At 46.6% G+C, this 17,253-nt stretch overlaps 1 protein-coding gene across 2 annotated transcripts in view; it reads right to left on the bottom strand.

Moving 5' to 3' along the window:
* Positions 1 to 17,253, bottom strand: part of FBXO11 (F-box protein 11) — a 199,710-nt gene that overhangs the window by 87,928 nt on the left and 94,529 nt on the right. Inside the window, exon 4 of one of the 2 annotated variants that reach the window (XM_074949453.1) lies at positions 3,932 to 4,076. In XM_074949453.1, the coding sequence (XP_074805554.1) occupies positions 3,932 to 4,076 (145 nt within the window). The remainder of the gene's footprint in view (positions 1 to 3,931; positions 4,077 to 17,253) is intronic. The other variant, XM_074949454.1, reaches the window with a different exon arrangement.

Genomic DNA, 17,253 nt, shown 5'->3' with positions numbered 1-17,253 from the left:
ATCAAGGGAAGATGAGGACAGGTGGGTTGCTGGTTCCATCTCTAAGTCAGAAGTCTCCAGTTCTCTAGGTATCTCCTCCGGAGTTTCAGATGGTCCTGGTACCGACAGTATGGGAAACTGTCATGTGCTCTCCCTGGATGGGCTGGGAGGCTTGCGATGGTGTGGGGGATATGCCATCCAAGGGTTCCTCGAGAATGGAGGAGTGGAGCGGCAAGGTGAGTAGGTACTGACTATGTTAGAGTGACGCTGGTGCAAAGAATGGGGGAGTCTGGTGTCGAGGAGACCAGGAGGTCCTTTTGCAGTAACTGCTGTAGTACCGAAAGGGTCACTGCCGATGTCTGCAAGGTCACTGCTGGTATGGGTGACTGCGTCAATTGTGTTGTGCCGATGGTAGGTGACGGCATAGTCATTAGTTGTTTTGATGTGCTCGGTGCTGGGTATCTAGTTCGCTCCGACGGTGCCAGGGCACGGATTTTCAGTTTCTCCTCATTGCCTATGTCAAAGCTAGCTCTCTTGGAATCTTTAGCTCTTGTGGTACCATGGTACTGGAGGGTACGGGAACCTTGACTGCAGAGACTGCCGGTGCAGTCGGTACCGACGGCGTCTCTTTGTTTGGGGACTGCTGTTTCTTGGTTGGTTCCCAAGCCGGTGAGGACAGAGCACACTTTTTAGCCATCTTTTTAGGTCTGTAGTGTGAGCCACAGAGGAAGAAGAGCCTCCTGTTGGTGTCCTGTCCAGGAGGGGGTCCGAACTTCTGGATCAGATGCTGGACAGAGAGACTTCTCCATCAGGAGCAGTTTGAGCAGCAAGTCTCTGGCCTTTCTGATCCAGGCTTTTTAACTTCTGGCAGCGCAAGCACTTTTGGGGTGCTTGCCTAAGATGCGAACGCACTGCGAGTGCCCATCTGACACAGGTATCGAGAGCCTGCAGGTTAGGCAGCTTTTGAAACCCAGTGAACCGGGCATGCCCCTGAGGGGAATGTTCCCCCTCCTTATCAGGGGTCCTACACTAACGGTTAACGGAAACCTGAACTTCTAAATAAAGGAAGAGAAACACGTTCTTTTTTGGAAGAAAAACAGGGAGAGAACTAAACGGGGAAAGAAAGTTAATTATCTATAAAACTAGGAGTAAAGGAGAAGGGGTTTGCTAGGAAGACTAAGCTCTGAGGCTGTCAGGGTTCCCTCTCCACTCTGAACTCTGGGGTACAGATGTGGGGACCCACATGAAAGACCCCCTAAGCTTATTTTTACCAACTTAGGTTAAAAACTTCTCCAAGGCACAAATCCTTTCCTTGTCCTTGGATGGTATTGTTGCCACCACGAAGTGATTTAGACAAAAATTCAGGAAAAGGGCCGCTTGGAATCCCTTGTTCCCCAAAATATTCCCCCAAGCCCTTTCACCCCTTTTCCAGGGGAGGCTTGAGAATAATGTGAGTACCGACCAGACCCTTTGTCCCTAGGACACTGAAAATCAAACAAGTTCTTAAAGGAAGAACTTTATTTCAAGAAAAAAGTAAAAGAATCACACCTCCAAACTCAGGATGGAAGGTAACTTTACAGGGTAATAAAAAGATTTAAATAGAGGATTCCCCTCTAGGCTCAACTTCAAAGTTACAAAAAACAGAAATAAAACTCCCTCTTAGCATAGGGAAAATTCACAAGCTAAAACAGAAGATAATCTAATGCATTTCCTTGCCTTTACTTACAATTTCTGTAATTTTAGATGTATCATTTCAGGTATGTTTTCAGGAGATGTTTTACCTGCTTAGTCTCTCTCTCTCCATCCAGAGAGGGAACAACAAAGAGAGCACAAACAAAATCCCTTTCCCCACCCGCCCCCCCAAATTTGAAAGTATCTTCTTTTCCTATTGGTCCTTTTGGTCAGGTGCCAACCAGGTTATTTGAGCTTCTTAACCCCTTACAGGTAAAGTGATTCTGTACCTCTGGCCAGGAGGGATTTTATGTTACTGCATACGTAAAGGTTGTTACCCTTCCCTTTATATTTATGACAGAGGTGCTGCTAAATGCTCTGACTCAAGCCAAAAGCAGCAGAGAAGGAACTGGGGGAGGGGGGTGTTGGTCACACAGCACCAGATAACCGCCTGAAGTGGTGTGAGATGGGGACAGTGCATGTGCAACCCAACCGGGCACTGGTAGACAAGTCTCAGATTACAAGCCCAGAGGCGCACAAGCACCTAGAGTGGAGCACCCACAGGGACATCATTTAAAGAATTAAAATTGCATCTGTCAAGGCTGATTCCCCACTCTGGCACTTTGAGTGCAGAAGGTGGGGGCTTGCAAGGATTTTAAAAACAAATATTGGCCACTCCAGGCTTGTATTAAACTCCCAAGGTTACCGCTTCTCTCTGATCTTGGATGGGTAGATACTGCTACCACCCAAGTGCAAAAACCCCCTTCAGAACCCAGGAAGGTGCACTTGGGAATTCCTTCCTGTGGGGTACCCTCAAGCCCCTTCACCCCGCCTCTGGGGAAGAGCGGAGAAAGAAAACAAAGGAAATCAACTGTTGCCACCAGCTAATTAACCAACGTGTGCACAAACCTCTTAGGACACAAAATCCAATCCTGTTCTTAAAAAAGATAAATTTTATTAAAAACAAAAAGAAAGGAAATACACTTGAAAACTCAGGCTATTGCTAGATTTTAAAAACCCACTTACAAAAACTAAGCATCAAGAATAACCTTCTTGAGATCCAGCTTAAAGGTTACAAGCAAAACAAAAGCATTTGGTGTTAGCACAGAGGAGTCTACAAGCCAATAAGAAATAAACAGAGATAAACCTAATCGCGTCTTCCTAGACATTTCCTGATCTACTTACATATCTGGGGTTTCTAATGAGTAGTTTCTAGGTATAATTTGATGATTTTTCATACCTGGCCCAAGCTGTTACAGCACAGCTGCAGTACTCTCTTTGCTTCTCCCGAGAACAACAACAGACAGACAAAGGAGAAGTTTTTTCCCATTTTTAAAAAGTTCTAGCCTTTCCATTGGCTCTTTTGGTCAGGTGCCCACTCCCTTTCTTTTACCTATGCAGGGAGACTTTTTAACCCTTTACAGGTAAGCAAGTAAAGAACCACTACTAAGAGGGATTTTATAGTTAACTGGCTGGCTCGGTGTCCATAAAAGGGAGTTTACCCCCCCCCCTTTCATTTATCACAGCATCAATCAATCAATATATTAAAATAAAATAGTTTTAAAAACTTGTGCACAATTGGATGGATCCGTGACTGGTCCTAGAATGTGGAGACTTTCACATGGTCATATCCTTTCGATAGTATAAGATGGAGCCTTGTTTTACAGGTATACTGTCACATTTCCATTTGAAACTATATCTGCTGCTGTTACAAGTAACCCTGAAATTATTTGAACAGAAAGATATTCAAGTTCAATTTTTTTCTAATCTGGCATATTGGTTCTCATATAAGATTTTTTCAGGATCTCAATAACCCTAAAAAGAGAAAAAGTCCACATACCCAACACCAACGAATTCTTTTTAAAAATCCGAACAAATAAAAATCCTAGTGCACTTGTAGGCAAGATCTTCCTTAACACTTAAAGGAAGAGTTTGCTATCTTGGATCAAGGTATACAATTCCCACACAAACTTTGGGTCGGGGGTGGGGGGAAAGTACTAAAAGAATAGGTAATTGAACTTTCAGATAACGTTGTTAAACAGGTATAATTCTAGGGCGAAAAGTTTTACTGTTTTTAACTGCATGTAACTGATATGCTTATACATATCTGCTTGTAACAGATAAAGCTTACGTAAAAGTAAGCATATTAAAACATAAGCATTTGTTTTAATTTAAGCTAATTATAATGCCTAACCAGCATTTTAATTTTTCTATTGTACTTGGCATTTTGTGCAGCACATACAATATATCTCAAAATAATGAGGAATAGCTTTTCACTTACCACAAAATTGGATCATTAGCCAACTCACTGAAGCGTTTACACACACAAGCTGCTCTACAAAGATCTTGCTCCAGCAAGTAGGAAAAGATCTTTAGAACCACTTCATCTGGCAGTTTCTCCTGAAGATATTGTTCTGCAGGTGCTGCTATTAAAATATTAATATACATCAGATTATTGATGCATTTAACCTACCCAGTTTCTGATTTAAAGCAATCCTTGACTTTCCCTACTATTCTAATGATTAGAGTGTTTTTTACACGATTAGTACTACAAATTGAAGGAGAAAAGCTATTAAACATCACACAATACTAAACATTACACCCTCTGCAGCCTGAATCTGGCAGTTTATTTAAACAGTAAATTTCATTGACTACATGCAATCTACATGCAGAGGAAAGCATGAACATTCAGCATAATATGGAGGCACTGTATGTGACTCAATAGTTAAGATTAATTTAGACCGGGGTTCTCAAACTGGGGGTCGTGACCTCTCCGGGGGTCACAAGGTTATTACATGGGGGGGGGTCATGAGCTGTCAGCCTCCACCCTCAAATTCCGCTTTGCCTCCAGCATTTATAATAGTGTTAAATATAAAAAAAGTGTTTTTAATTTATAAGGGGGGGGTCGCACTCATAGGTTTGCTATGTGAAAGGGGTCACCAATACAAAAGTTTGAGAAACACTAATTTAGACTTCCTTCAAATCCTACTTTTAAACTTCTCCCCTCAACCTTTTGATCAGAGCACACAATTTATTTGCATATTATTATACTTAAGTTATTATACATGCCTTTATATAGAAAAATTCAATAGAAGTCTTAAATACTAACTGTTTTAAATTTATTCTCTATCATTAATTTTTGGTCCATATCTCAGTATAGAAAGGAATCAAGAACTCCAAACCCCGGAGACAAAATATTATTAACCACCCAAGCACAGGACAATTTTCTCAGAAGGGTTAATTTCCAGAAAACGCCATTAATAAAATGTCCTTGTTCTTCCACATTGACACTAGAAAAGGTTATGTGAAGGGTGCTGGGGATGTGGGAGATTGCTTTCCAATGTGCTCTGCCCCCTATTCCCTTCAATGTCCTTGCTCCGATCTCTATTTTAATGTGGGGAAAATGTAATTAAGAATTAAAGTTGATCATTTCAAAATGTTACCTTTAAAAAACATACCAGGGATTAAGCTAGGAGATCAAGGTGGAAAAAAGGGGCTATGGCTAGTACTGTACTCCACCCCTCATACTTCGCATTTCCTTTCTCCATACATTTTAGAATGGAAAAATTTTCCATTAGTGCATTTTCCTTGACAGACACTCTTCACAGCAGGGATATTCCCCATCTCTTTAGTCACTGAAGTCAGACCAGTACTTTGGCTCAGATTGTGTTCAGGACTGCTCCTCAGGAAGAACTGTACAGACCAGCAGCTTCCAGAGCTTAAATAAATAAACCTATACACAAGTTAAATAATATTATTCAACTCAAATTATTTGCTGCAGAGCCTCCACAATAAATTTAAAGACTGAGAAATTTAGGAAGGTTCTTAGAGGAACACACGTCCCTTTCAAATTATTTAACAAACCAGCAAAAGTCAGAAAGATTCTGGACATAACTCAATCCTCTCAGAGAGGGTCAGGCTGGCTGACGTGTAAAATTCTAGAAAGCAAATTAATGGTGAGACAGACTTTCTTCTTCTCTGTCCCCTCCATATCAGGCACTTTGTTGTGTGATTTACAAAGGTGATATCACCTATATGGAGGCAGGGAGGAGTCAATACAGTAACTCCTTGCTTATGGTTGAGGTGGTGGAGTCAGAGGGTAGAAGAGAGTGGGGTATTTCCCAGGGAATACACTCCGCTGAGCCCTCAGGGGTTAACACATTGTTGTTAATGTAGCCTCACACTCTACAAGGCAGCACGAATGGAGGGAGGAGACAAAATATGCATCGCAGTGGCTGCAAACATTCCCTGCGGAAACTGAACGTGATGATGAGCTCATGGTATCCCAGTGGAGCACACCACTCCCTCCCCTTTCCAAAGTGCTGGGGGGTGCATGTGTGTGTGAGAGACACACACATGCACATTGCCCTTTTAAGTATGCTGACCCCACTCTAAGTACACTGCCTTTTAAAGTATATTAGCAAATTGAGACAGCAGCTGTTGCCAGCAAGTTCCCTTCCTCCGGAGTCCTGTCGTGTGTGTCCCCCCCCCCCCCCCCCGCTCTGTGGAGATGGGGTACAGGAGCCGGGGGCAGGAGTGGAGGGAGGGGGACACCCTGACATCAGCACCCCTCTCCCCCCACCCATCCCCTGCACAGCAAGCAGGAGGCTCCTGGGAGCAGCTCCAAGGCAGAGGGCAGGAGCAGCACACGGCAGTGGGGGGAGGCACACCTGAATTTCCCAGCACTTGATAGCCTGCTGGGTGGCTACCGCACAGGGAACTTAGGGGAGCGGATGGGGGGCTGCCAGCCCACCCTGGTTCCAAGCCCCCACCAGCTAGCTCCAACATGCTGCTCTTCCTGCAACCAGTGGAAAAAGAAGGCAGCTGCCAAACAACATTATAAGGGAGCACTATGTAACTTTGAACAAGCATGTTCTCGAATAGATCACCGATGTAACAACAAAACAACATTAACCGAGACTACGTTAAGTGAGGAGTTACTGTATCTCCAGAGGTGGTGGTCTACTTCATGGTGTTTTGAGAAGGCATGCGTGGAATACGACACAGTGAACTTTCATTTCTCATTGCAAGATGTGTGTGATGTCTCCATCCACAATGATCATCACTCCTTTAAAAGAGTGAGCAGTAATACACTTGGCAAGAGCTGTACTTAAGGCTTTGAATGCCTTTGCTACGTACGCATCCTTTTGATGGTCCTATTCACATAAACTTATGATATTATACTTCAGTATGATGTTTAGTCTTAGCCAGAATGACAACAGTACCACTTCCTCTTATAGCAGGAAGATTATGGTGACATTGATAAAAAAAAGGCCTGGTCAGTTTGAAGAATTACCATACTTTGATAAATATACAACTGAGGTTTCATAGAGAGCGTGCCAAGCTCCAAAATCCCTCTGGTTAAAGATGTAGTAAGCAGGTAAGTTACTTTCACTGAGAAGAGGCACAGACCAGAGTGGATTGATTTAAATCAAAATTATATAAATCACTGATTTTTATCATGATTTAAATCAGCAAGCAGGAAGCCTTGATTTAAATAATCAGTTTTAATCTTGTTTCACATTTGTACTTTTTAATTATTTTCTTAAAGAAAGCTGATTCTCATGAAACCATGTTGTTTGCAACTAAATAGAGCCTTTACATTACATTTGGTTCTTTTTGCTATTTGTTAGAAAACGGTGAATGACATGCTTCTTATTTACTGGAGGATTAATTTTTATTTGTGATTTGTGTGATATTCTACTTTGATGGAAACGAATTCAATAAAAATGCATAAAAACACTATTTACATACTTTTATTAGTTAAATATAATTACCTAAAATGTGCTGGATTCGTAAGGAAAAAAAATGTTTCATAAACACTTTTTACATTCAAAACTGATTTATTAAAGAAAGTATTATCTGCAGTTAGTGAATTAAAGTGATTATTTCTGATCACCGTGTCCAAGATTTTGTAAGTAGTAGATCTCATCCTCTCACATTTCATTTTTGTTCAGAGATTGAAAGAGGAAAACAAGCTTTCCTGTTTTTTCAACTTCTAATCAATTACTTTACTTTTAATGAACTAGTCATTGAACTGAACTGGCTGAATAAAAGGAATTTAAAGTATTCTCTCTATACCTGCAGAAGAGGCAACTGCTGTTAAAAATCTGATGTAGCACTTCTACAAACTGGTGCTTACCCAGTTACTTCCACCTGTTCAGTGGTTTGACTTTTTGAAAAACCTTTGGCAAACAAACAAATACTGCTTAACATTAATTTTATTTAATTTGAATAATTGTAATAAATTTCTAGATTGTAAGTATAACAGATCACAAGTTTAGGCCTTAACATATGTAGTCCTAATTTCAAATTTAATTTTAAATAATTAAAAAACAATTTAAATAAACTCCAATTTAAAAAAAAAATTCATTTTTATCCATGCTGGTATGAACATACTGACTGTTAAAGTTAGAAAGGTGGTTTAGGAAGGCTTGTAGCACACAAGTCAAGATCTCAGTGAAAACCTGTGTATTACTGAGGGACTGAATGAGAATGGTGGTCTGGAGGGACCCTACTGTGGCAGTGATCAGAGACGTTCCTTGATTTCTTACAACTGCAAATTTGTCTTCCCTAAGTATTAGCCTTGAGCAGAAAGACTAGAATGTGCTTTACTTTGGCTGACTTTGTCCTGATGCGCCCCTTTTAACACCAATATGTTATCCTCATTCAAGCGAGCCACAGACATCAACAAGTCTCCACTGAGATGCTAGGAGGATGTTTATCACCTACTCATTAAAAATGAATGACCAGTTCCTTCTTAGTACCCTAGCCGACAATTTTAACAGCATGTGATTTTGATGTAGAATACACCCGTTACTTTATGTTCTTTCATGTTGGTATCTTGAGACAAAGATCCAGTTATGTCTGAATCAGGTCTAAGTACCAATATGAAGGTCCAGCAGAAGGTAAACAGAATCATTCTGGCCTGTTCCTTTGAAATCATCTTTACTAATCTCACCTTCAATGGCTGAAGGGGAGAGATGGGCATATAGGAGACCACTTTTGAGATAAGATGACCTGAGCTGCCACTTCTGGGTGTGTCTTCCTCTCCTAGTAAGAGAAGGTTACTTACTGTAACTGGAGGTTCTTCAAGATGTGTAGTCCTTATCTGGATTCCAATTGTGGGTGCGCATGTGCGTCATGTGTCCACCACGTGGCACGTCCAAGGCTTTAAGAAGCCATGCAGGTTGACAATGCTCCAGTTCCCTCTTACACAGCAGCACGTCATGGAGGTGATTGAGGATGGGTATTGGAATCCAGATAGGGATGACACATCTCAAAGAACCTCCAGTTACAGTAAGTAACATTTTCTTCTTCAAGTGATGGGCCTTAGGGGGATTCCAATCGCGATAGAGTAGCGAGCAGTGTTCAGAGTGGAGGTGGGCACAAGAGCTCGACAGCAGTCACTGTGTGTAAAACAGCTTGTCCAATGACAGCGTCTGCCATTGTAGCCGGGGCAATGGCATAACGTGTGGCAAAGATATGGACAGATGATCAAGTGGCCACACGACAAATGTCCCGTCATGGAACGTCCGCAAGGAAGGCTAACGTGGTGGCATGAGCCTGCGTGGAATGAGCTGTGACCCCGGGTGGCAGAGAAACGTGAGAAAGTAAAGCAGTCAGTAATACAGCGACAGATCCAGCGGGATATATGTTGTGAGGAGAGCACACACCCTTGACAGCAGTCAGCAATGGCGATGAAGAGGTGGGGGAAAGTGAGAAAGGGGTGGGTGCATTGAAGGTAGAATGCAAGCGCCCTACATATGTCCAGGGAGTGGATTGCGCAGTGCTTTGGGGAGGCGTGTGGCCTGGGGTAAAAGGTGGGGAGATGTACACATTGATTGAGGTGTAACGGGGATGCCACCTTGGGGAAATATTTGGGGTGGAGGCGGAAAGAGACCTTACCTTTGTGAAAGACAGTAAAGGGAGGCTCTGCCATCATGGCTGCCAGTTCACTGACGTGACATACAGAGGTAACGGCCACTGAGAAGATGAAATTCTTGGAAAGGTGAGTGATGGAGCATGTGGCGAGGGGTTCAAAGGGCGGCTTAATGAGGGCAGAGAGGACCAAAGTTAAGGTCCGAGGGAGGGGATGGGCTTCCGGACTGAGGGAAAGACATTGAGAAGGCCACGGTGGAAGCCGGCAGTGAAAGCAGAGGGAGAAAGGCACTGAGTGCCGCCAGTGGACATAGAATCATAGAATAGTAGGGTTGGAAGAGACCTCAGAAGGTCATCTAGTCCAATCCCCTGCTCAAAGCAGGACCAACACCAACTAAATCATCCCAGCCAGGGCTTTGTCAAGCCGGGCCTTAAAAACCTCTAAGGATGGAGATTCCACCACTTCCTTAAGTAACCCATTCCAGTGCTTCACCACCCTCCTAATGAAATAGTGTTTCCTAATATCCAACCTAGACCTCCCCCACTGCAACCTGAGACCATTGCTTCTTGTTCTGTCATCTGACACCATTGAGAAGAGCATAGCTCCATCCTCTTCGGAACACCCCATCAGGTTGTTGAAGGCTGCTATCAAATCTCCCCTCACTTTTCTGTAGACTAAATAACCCCAGTTCCCTCAGCCTCACTTTGTAAGTCATGTGCCCCAGCCCCCTGATCATTTTCGTTGCCCTCCTCTGGACTCGCTCCAATTTGTCCACATCCCTTCTGTAGTGGGGGGACCAAAACTGGACGCAATACTTCAGGTGTGGCCTCACCAGTGCTGAATAGAGGGGAATAATCACTTCCCTCAATCTGCTGGCAATGCTCCTACTAATACACCCCAATATGCCATTGGCCTTCTTAGCAACGAGGGCACACTGCTGACTCATATCCAGCTTCTTGTCCACTGTAATCCCCAGGTCCTTTTCTGAAGAACTGCTGCTTAGCCAGTCAGTCCCCAGCCTGTAGCAGTGCATGGGATTCTTCCGTCCTAAGTGCAGGACTCTGCACTTGTCCTTGTCGAACCTCATCAGATTTCTTTTGGCCCAATCCTCCAATTTGTCTGGCTCACTCTGGACCCTATCCCTACCCTCCCTCCAGTATATCTACCTCTCCCCCCAGCTTAGTGTCATCTGCGAACTTGCTGAGGGTGCAATTCATACCATCATCCAGATCATTAATAAAGATGTTGAACAAAACTGGCCCCAGGGGCACTCTGTTTGATACCGGCTGCCAACTAGACATTGAGCTGTTGATCACTACCCGTTAAGCCCGACAATCTAGCCAGCTTTCTATCCACCCTATAGTCCATTCATCCAATCCATACTTTTTTAACTTGTTGGCAAGAATACTGTGGGAGACCGTATCTAAAGCTTTGCTAAAGTCAAGGTATATCACATCCACCGCTTTCCCCATATCCACAGAGCCAGTTATCTCATCATAGAAGGCAATCAGGTTCGTCAGGCATGACTTGCCTTTCGTGAATCCATGTTGATTGTTCCTGATCACCTTCCTCTTTTCCAAATGCTTCAAAATGGATTCCTTGAGGACCTGCTCCATGATTTTGCCAGTGACTAAAGTGAGGCTGCAGTTCCGTGGGTTCTCTTTCTTCCCTTTTTAAAACATGGGCACTATATGTGCCTTTTTCCAATCGTCCAGGACCTCCCCTGATTGCCAGGAGTTTTCAAAGATAATGGCCAATGGCTCTGCAATCACATCAGCCAACTCCCTCAGCACCCTCGGATGCATTAGATCCGGACCCATGGACTTGTGCATGTCCAGCTTTTCTAAATAATCCTTAACCTGTTCTTTCACCACTGAGGGCTACTCACCTCCCCCCCATGCTGTGCTGCCCAGTGCAGCAGTCTGGGAGCTGACCTTGTCTGTGAAGACCGAGGCAAAAAAAGCATTGAGTACTTCAGCTTTTTCCACATCATCTGTCACTATGTTGCCTCCCCCATTCAGTAAGGGTCCCACACTTTCCCTTACCTTCTTCTTGTTGCTAACATACCTATAGAAACCCTTCTTGTTACCCTTCACATCCCTTGCTAGCTGCAACTCCAATTGTGCCTTGGCCTTCCCGATTACACCCCTGCATGGTCTAGCAATATTTTTATACTCCTCCCTTGTCATCTGTCCAAGCTTCCACTTCTTATAAGATTACTTTTTGAGTTTAAACTCACCAAAGATTTCACTGTTAAGCCAAGCTGGTCACCTGCCATACTTACTATTCTTTCTGCACACTGGGATGGTTTGTTCCTGCGCCCTCGATAAGGCTTCTTTAAAATACAGCCAGCTCTCCCCCAACTCCTTTTCCCCTCATATTAGCCTCCCAGGGGATCCTCCCTATCAGTTCTCTAAGGGAGTCTAAGTCTGCTTTTCTGAAGTCCAGAGTCTGTATTTTGCTACCCTCTTTTCTTCCTTTTGTCAGGATACTGAACTTGATCATCTGATGGTCACTGCTGCCTAGGTTGCCACCCACTTCTACTTCCCCTACCAATTCTTCCCTGTTTGTAAGCAGCAGCTCAAGAAGAGCACAGCCCCTACTCAGTTGCTCCAGCACTTGTACCAGGAAGTTATCCGCAACACTCTCCAAAAACTTCCTGGATTGTCTGTGCATTGCTGTATTGCTCTCCCAGCAGATGTCAGGGTGATTGAAGTCCCCCATTAGTACCAGGGCCTGTGATCTGGAAACTTTAGTTAGTTTTCTAAAGAAAGCCTCGTCTACCTCATCCTTCTGATCCAGTGGTCTATAGCACATGCCCACCATGACACCACCCTCGTTGCTCTTGCCTCTAAACTTAACCCAAAGACTCTCAACAGGCTTTTCTCCAGTTTCAAACTGGAGCTCTGAGCAATCATACCACTCTCTTATATACAATTCAACTCCTCCACCTTTCCTCCTGTACCTGTCCTTCCTGAACAGTTTTTACCCATCCATGACAGTGCTCCAGTCATGTGAACTGCCCCACCAAGTTTCTGTTATTCCAGTCATGTCATAGTTCCCTGATTATGCTAGGACTTCCAATTCTTCCTGCTTGTTTCTCAGGCTTCTTGCGTTCATGTACATGCACCTAAGATAGCTAGCCGATTGCCCAACTTTCTCAGGACGAATCAGGAGGCTTCCCGTCTTGTACCCTCCTCCTTGTGCTTCCTCCCGGTATCCCACTCCCTCACTTACCTCTGGGTTTAGGTCACCATCCCCCGGTGAACCTAGTTTAAAGCCCTCCTCACTAGGTTAGGAAGCCTGCCTGTGAAGATGCTCTTCCCTGTCTTCTTTAGGTGGATTCCATCTCTTCCTACCAATCCTTCCCGGAACCACATCCCATGGTTGAAGAATCCAAAGCCCTCTCTCCGACACCAACTGCAGAACCACACGTTCACCTTCACAATTCGATGGTCCCTACCTGGGCCTTTTCCTTCAACAGGGAGGATGGACGAGAACATGACTTGCACCTCAAACTGAGGCTAACATGAACTGAGGAGTGTGCGAGGCAGGATCGTCTCACGATGGACCTCATCCAGGGAGTAGTCATGGTCACATGACCAAAGGGTGAAATGGCGCCATTTGGCTTCATAGGAAGCTCCGGATGGGCGCTGGCTGTGTGTAAGGATGTTGTGGACGGGAGTGGAGCATGCCGTATCTACCCATCAGCCCGATCCAAATACCAGGCCATGAGGTGAAGAGGGCCGAGGTTGGGGTGTCGGATATGGCCATGGTCCTGCATCAGGAGATTAGGAAGGTTGGAAAGCCGGAATGGAGGCAGACTCAGAGAAGAAGGTCCATAAACCAGCACTGGCGAGGCCAAGTGGGGGCCACATGGAGGACAGTCACCTGATCCTGGTGTATTTTGCATAGGACTTGCCGAAGCAGGGGAATGGGCGGGAAGGCATAGGGGAGTTCGGTGGTCCAAGGGAGAAGGGCATCCTTGCAAGCCTGGGCCTAGGGCTCCCCTGGAGCAGAAGAGAAGTAGTTTGTGATTGTTCACAGTGGCGAAGAGATCCCAGCAAGGTGCGCCCGGCTGGCAAAAGATGGAGAAGAACGTGGGGTCATGGAATTCCCACTCGTGGGTGGCATGGAAGGAGTGACAGAGTATCTGCAAGAGAGTTGCTTGCACTGGGAAGGTGCATGGTGTGGAGAGTTATCTCATGTTTGAGGCACCAATTCCAAAGGAGGATGGCCTCCGCACACACTGTTTATTGACATATACGACTGTCACAATGGTGTTGGAGAGCAGCTGGACATGGCGGGACTGGAGGAGTGGCAGGAAAGCTCAGCAGGCCAGACAAACAGCGCGGAGTTCAAGGACACTAATGTGCATTCTTGTTTTCCTGGGCGACTAGAGGCCCTGGGCCATCTGGCCTTTCACATGTGCTCCCCAGCCCGCCATGGAGGCATCGTGGTGATGGTGGTGTGTGGCACTGGAGGCATCAAAGGGATGCCTGCTAGGAGGGAGGACGGGTTGCACCACCAAGTGACGGAGGTGAGGATGGAAAGGGGGAGAAAGACCGGTTTGGTGAGAGGGTCTGTCTGCTGGTTGCAAGTCAAGCAGAGCCATCGTTGGAGGCAGTGCATATGAATGTGGGTGAAGGGTGTCACTGAGGTTCAGGCTGCCATATGGCCAAGGAGCGAGAGTCACTGTGAGATAAGCATGCATGGTTGACGGCGAAGCCTCACAATGAGAGCAATGAGGGGGGCAAAATGGTCTGACGGTAGGAAGGCACGAGCCATGACAGAGTCAAGGCGTGCCCCTATAAAGATGAGGTTGTGAGTAGGGTTAAGTACTGATTTTTCTTTGTTGCTGCAAATGCCAAGTTCGCCAAGCGAGGCACACAGGGTTTGGATAGTGGCGAGGAGACGAGTTCGGGAAGCTGCAACAAGGAGCCACTCCTCGAGGTAGGGAAAGCGGGACTGCCCCAGGTGGCAAATATAGGCTGCCACGATGGCAAACATCTTGATAAAGACCCGGAAGGCAGTGGCGATAGCAAAGGGAAGGACTTGGAACTGGTAGTGAGACTTGCCTACCACAAAGCGAGGAATATGCAGTGGGCGGGATGAATGTTCATATGAAAATAGGCACACTTCGTATCGAGAGCCACAAACCATGCTCCATCAGGAAGACACGTGAGTATCAGAGGGAGCATGACCATCCGGAAGTGAAACTTGTGGATAATTCTGTTGAGCAAGCGGAAGTCCAGGATAGGGTGGATACTACCCCCTTTCTTCGGTGTGAGGAAATATGGGGAGTAAAAGTCACAGCAGTGATAGTGCTACGGCATGGGCGCTATAGCACCCTTTCAGAGGAGGGCATCCACTTCCTGTTGGAGGAGGGGGGCATGGGGGTCTGAGGGACAAAAACGGGGAGGGTGGTGAAGAGGGAAGGAAAAATAACTAACAGGTAGCACTGGCAGACGACATCCAGCACCCATCAGTTGGTGGTAATCTTGCCCCAGCTGCAGGCGAAGAGGGCAAGGCAGCTGTCAAAGATTACGTGGGGCGTAACTGGTGGAGTGGAGGAAAGTTTGCGGTTCTCTGCAAAGGAGTGAAAAGTTTTGTCTAGAGGAATGGTGGGTGAACGTGGTAGACTGCCGCAGGTGTTGAGTGCGTGGGTGGCACTGGGGTTGCTCAGGCTGGTACTGGGGGTAAGGTAGGTAAGTTGGGCAGGGGCAGAAGGAGGATCGGTTTTGTCTATGATTGGGGGCCAGGGTGTAGAGGCCCAGGGATCGGAGGGTGGCTCGGGAGTCTTTTAAGGAATGAAGGGACTTGTCGGTCTTGTCACCGAAAAGTCTGCAGTTATCAAGGCTTTGGAGCTGTGCTCCGGCTCCGCTCCAGCTCCAGGCAAAAACCTGCAGCTCCACTGCTCCGGAGCTGCTCTGTGGGCTCCGCTCCAAAGTCCTGGTAGTTATTGAAGGGAAGGTATTCCACGGTAGTCTGGACCTCTTTTGGGAAGCCACTGGATTGTAGCCGAGTCACAGCAGAACACCACTCCGCAATTGGGAGGCTGTATTGGCAGTGTCTACTGCAGCTTGAAGCGTGACTTAGGTGACAAATGTGCCTTTGTCTATGAGCAACTGAAAGTCCTGTTATGTATCCGGGAGAAGGAAGTCAAGGAACGCCGCCAGTTTGGTATGTGAATGGGAATCATACTCGGCCAGGATGACTTGGTAACTGGCGATACGGAATTGGAGGCCCGCAGAGGAGTAAACCTTATGTCCGATAAGGTTGAGTTTTTTGGCTGCCTGGGTGGGGGGTAGGGGTGGAGTGAAGGTGTTCTTGGTGACTGCGCTCTGTGGCCACCTGGACCACCAGGAAATTTGGAGGTGGGTGTTGGAAGAGAAAGTCTATATCCTGGGCCGGCACAAAGTAGCAGTGTTCAGCCCACTTTAGAGTAGGTGCACAGGAAGCCAGTGTGTGCCAGACTGCCTATGCAGGCTGAAGGATGACATTAGGGATGGGTAAGGCAGTATGAGCAGGACTTGGAGACTGAAGAAAATCTAGGAATTGGTCCTGAGGGTCCTGGATGTCCTCCACGGGAAGGTTGAGGAGAGTGGGTATATGACCAAGGAGGGCTTGATATTGAGCATGGCTATCCAGTGGCGAGAGAGAGGGAGGGATGAGTGCGTTGTCAGGTGAGGAACAGGCATCAGTGGGGACCTGTGGGGCCAGCGGTTATGACATTGACAGTGGCACAGACGGATCCAGAGGAGCAGGGGCGTCCGAATGAGCTCCGTAGGCGGTGGTGGAGGATGGAGAGTGTTGATGGTGCACATGCTGGTACAGGCCACAAGCTGCCCAACAGAGCCAGACATAGCGGTCACTCAGAACCGGTGGTCCCCTCGGGTAGGCGAATTGCTCATAAGCTGGTGGATAGGGCTGATGTCTGGGCTGTAAGAATGGGCTGGCAAGAAGGCAGGATCTGCATCAGAGCACCAGTCCAAATCTAAGGATGGGCCCAGCTGAGGTGGAGCCACCAGAAACAATGGGACCAACTGAAAGTGGGAGGCAAGGGAAGAGGGTCCATCAATAGGAGAGGCCCCTCAAGCGGGAACAGAGGACCAACAGTAGCCGGCGGTGTGGTTCACGGAAGGGAGCCAGCTAAAGGCAACATCGGCATCATAGGAGTCAAGGGGGACAGGCATCCTAACATGCATGGAACCAAGCGGAAGAGACCAGATGGTACCAGCATAATGGACGGTGGCAGAGGCGAGGACTGCGGAGCCGTCACCGGGGCCGAGGTCAACGACGCTGGAGCACGGTGCCCGGACTTATGCTCTGAGTGAGAGCTCTTCGCAGGGGGAGCTTCATTGTCGGCGCGCGACTTCTCACCCAAACTGACATGGCTTGGAGAGGAAACGTGGTTGGGGGCAGTCCCCATTGGCGAGCTGCTCTTGTGCCCGTGTGTGCTTCTTATGCACACAATGCTGCTTAGGCAGATTCGGTGGTGCCACCAGTGCCAGGTGGGATGGACTAGGAGTGGGGCTGGACGCTGGTGCGGATCCTGTGGCGCATGAGGATGCATTGCTGCATCCATCAGGAACTTACGGAGGCAAAGTTCATGAGCCTCTCGGGTTCGGGGCAAGAAGCAGTGGCAGATAGAGCACCACGCAGCGACGTGAACTTCGCTGAGGCAATAGAGGCAGCACTGATGCTCGTCGCTCACAGAG

The sequence above is a fragment of the Natator depressus genome, chromosome 3 (genome assembly GCF_965152275.1).
Source record: "Natator depressus isolate rNatDep1 chromosome 3, rNatDep2.hap1, whole genome shotgun sequence".
NCBI lineage: Eukaryota > Metazoa > Chordata > Testudines > Cheloniidae > Natator > Natator depressus.
This window is presented reverse-complemented; position numbering and strand designations above follow the sequence as displayed.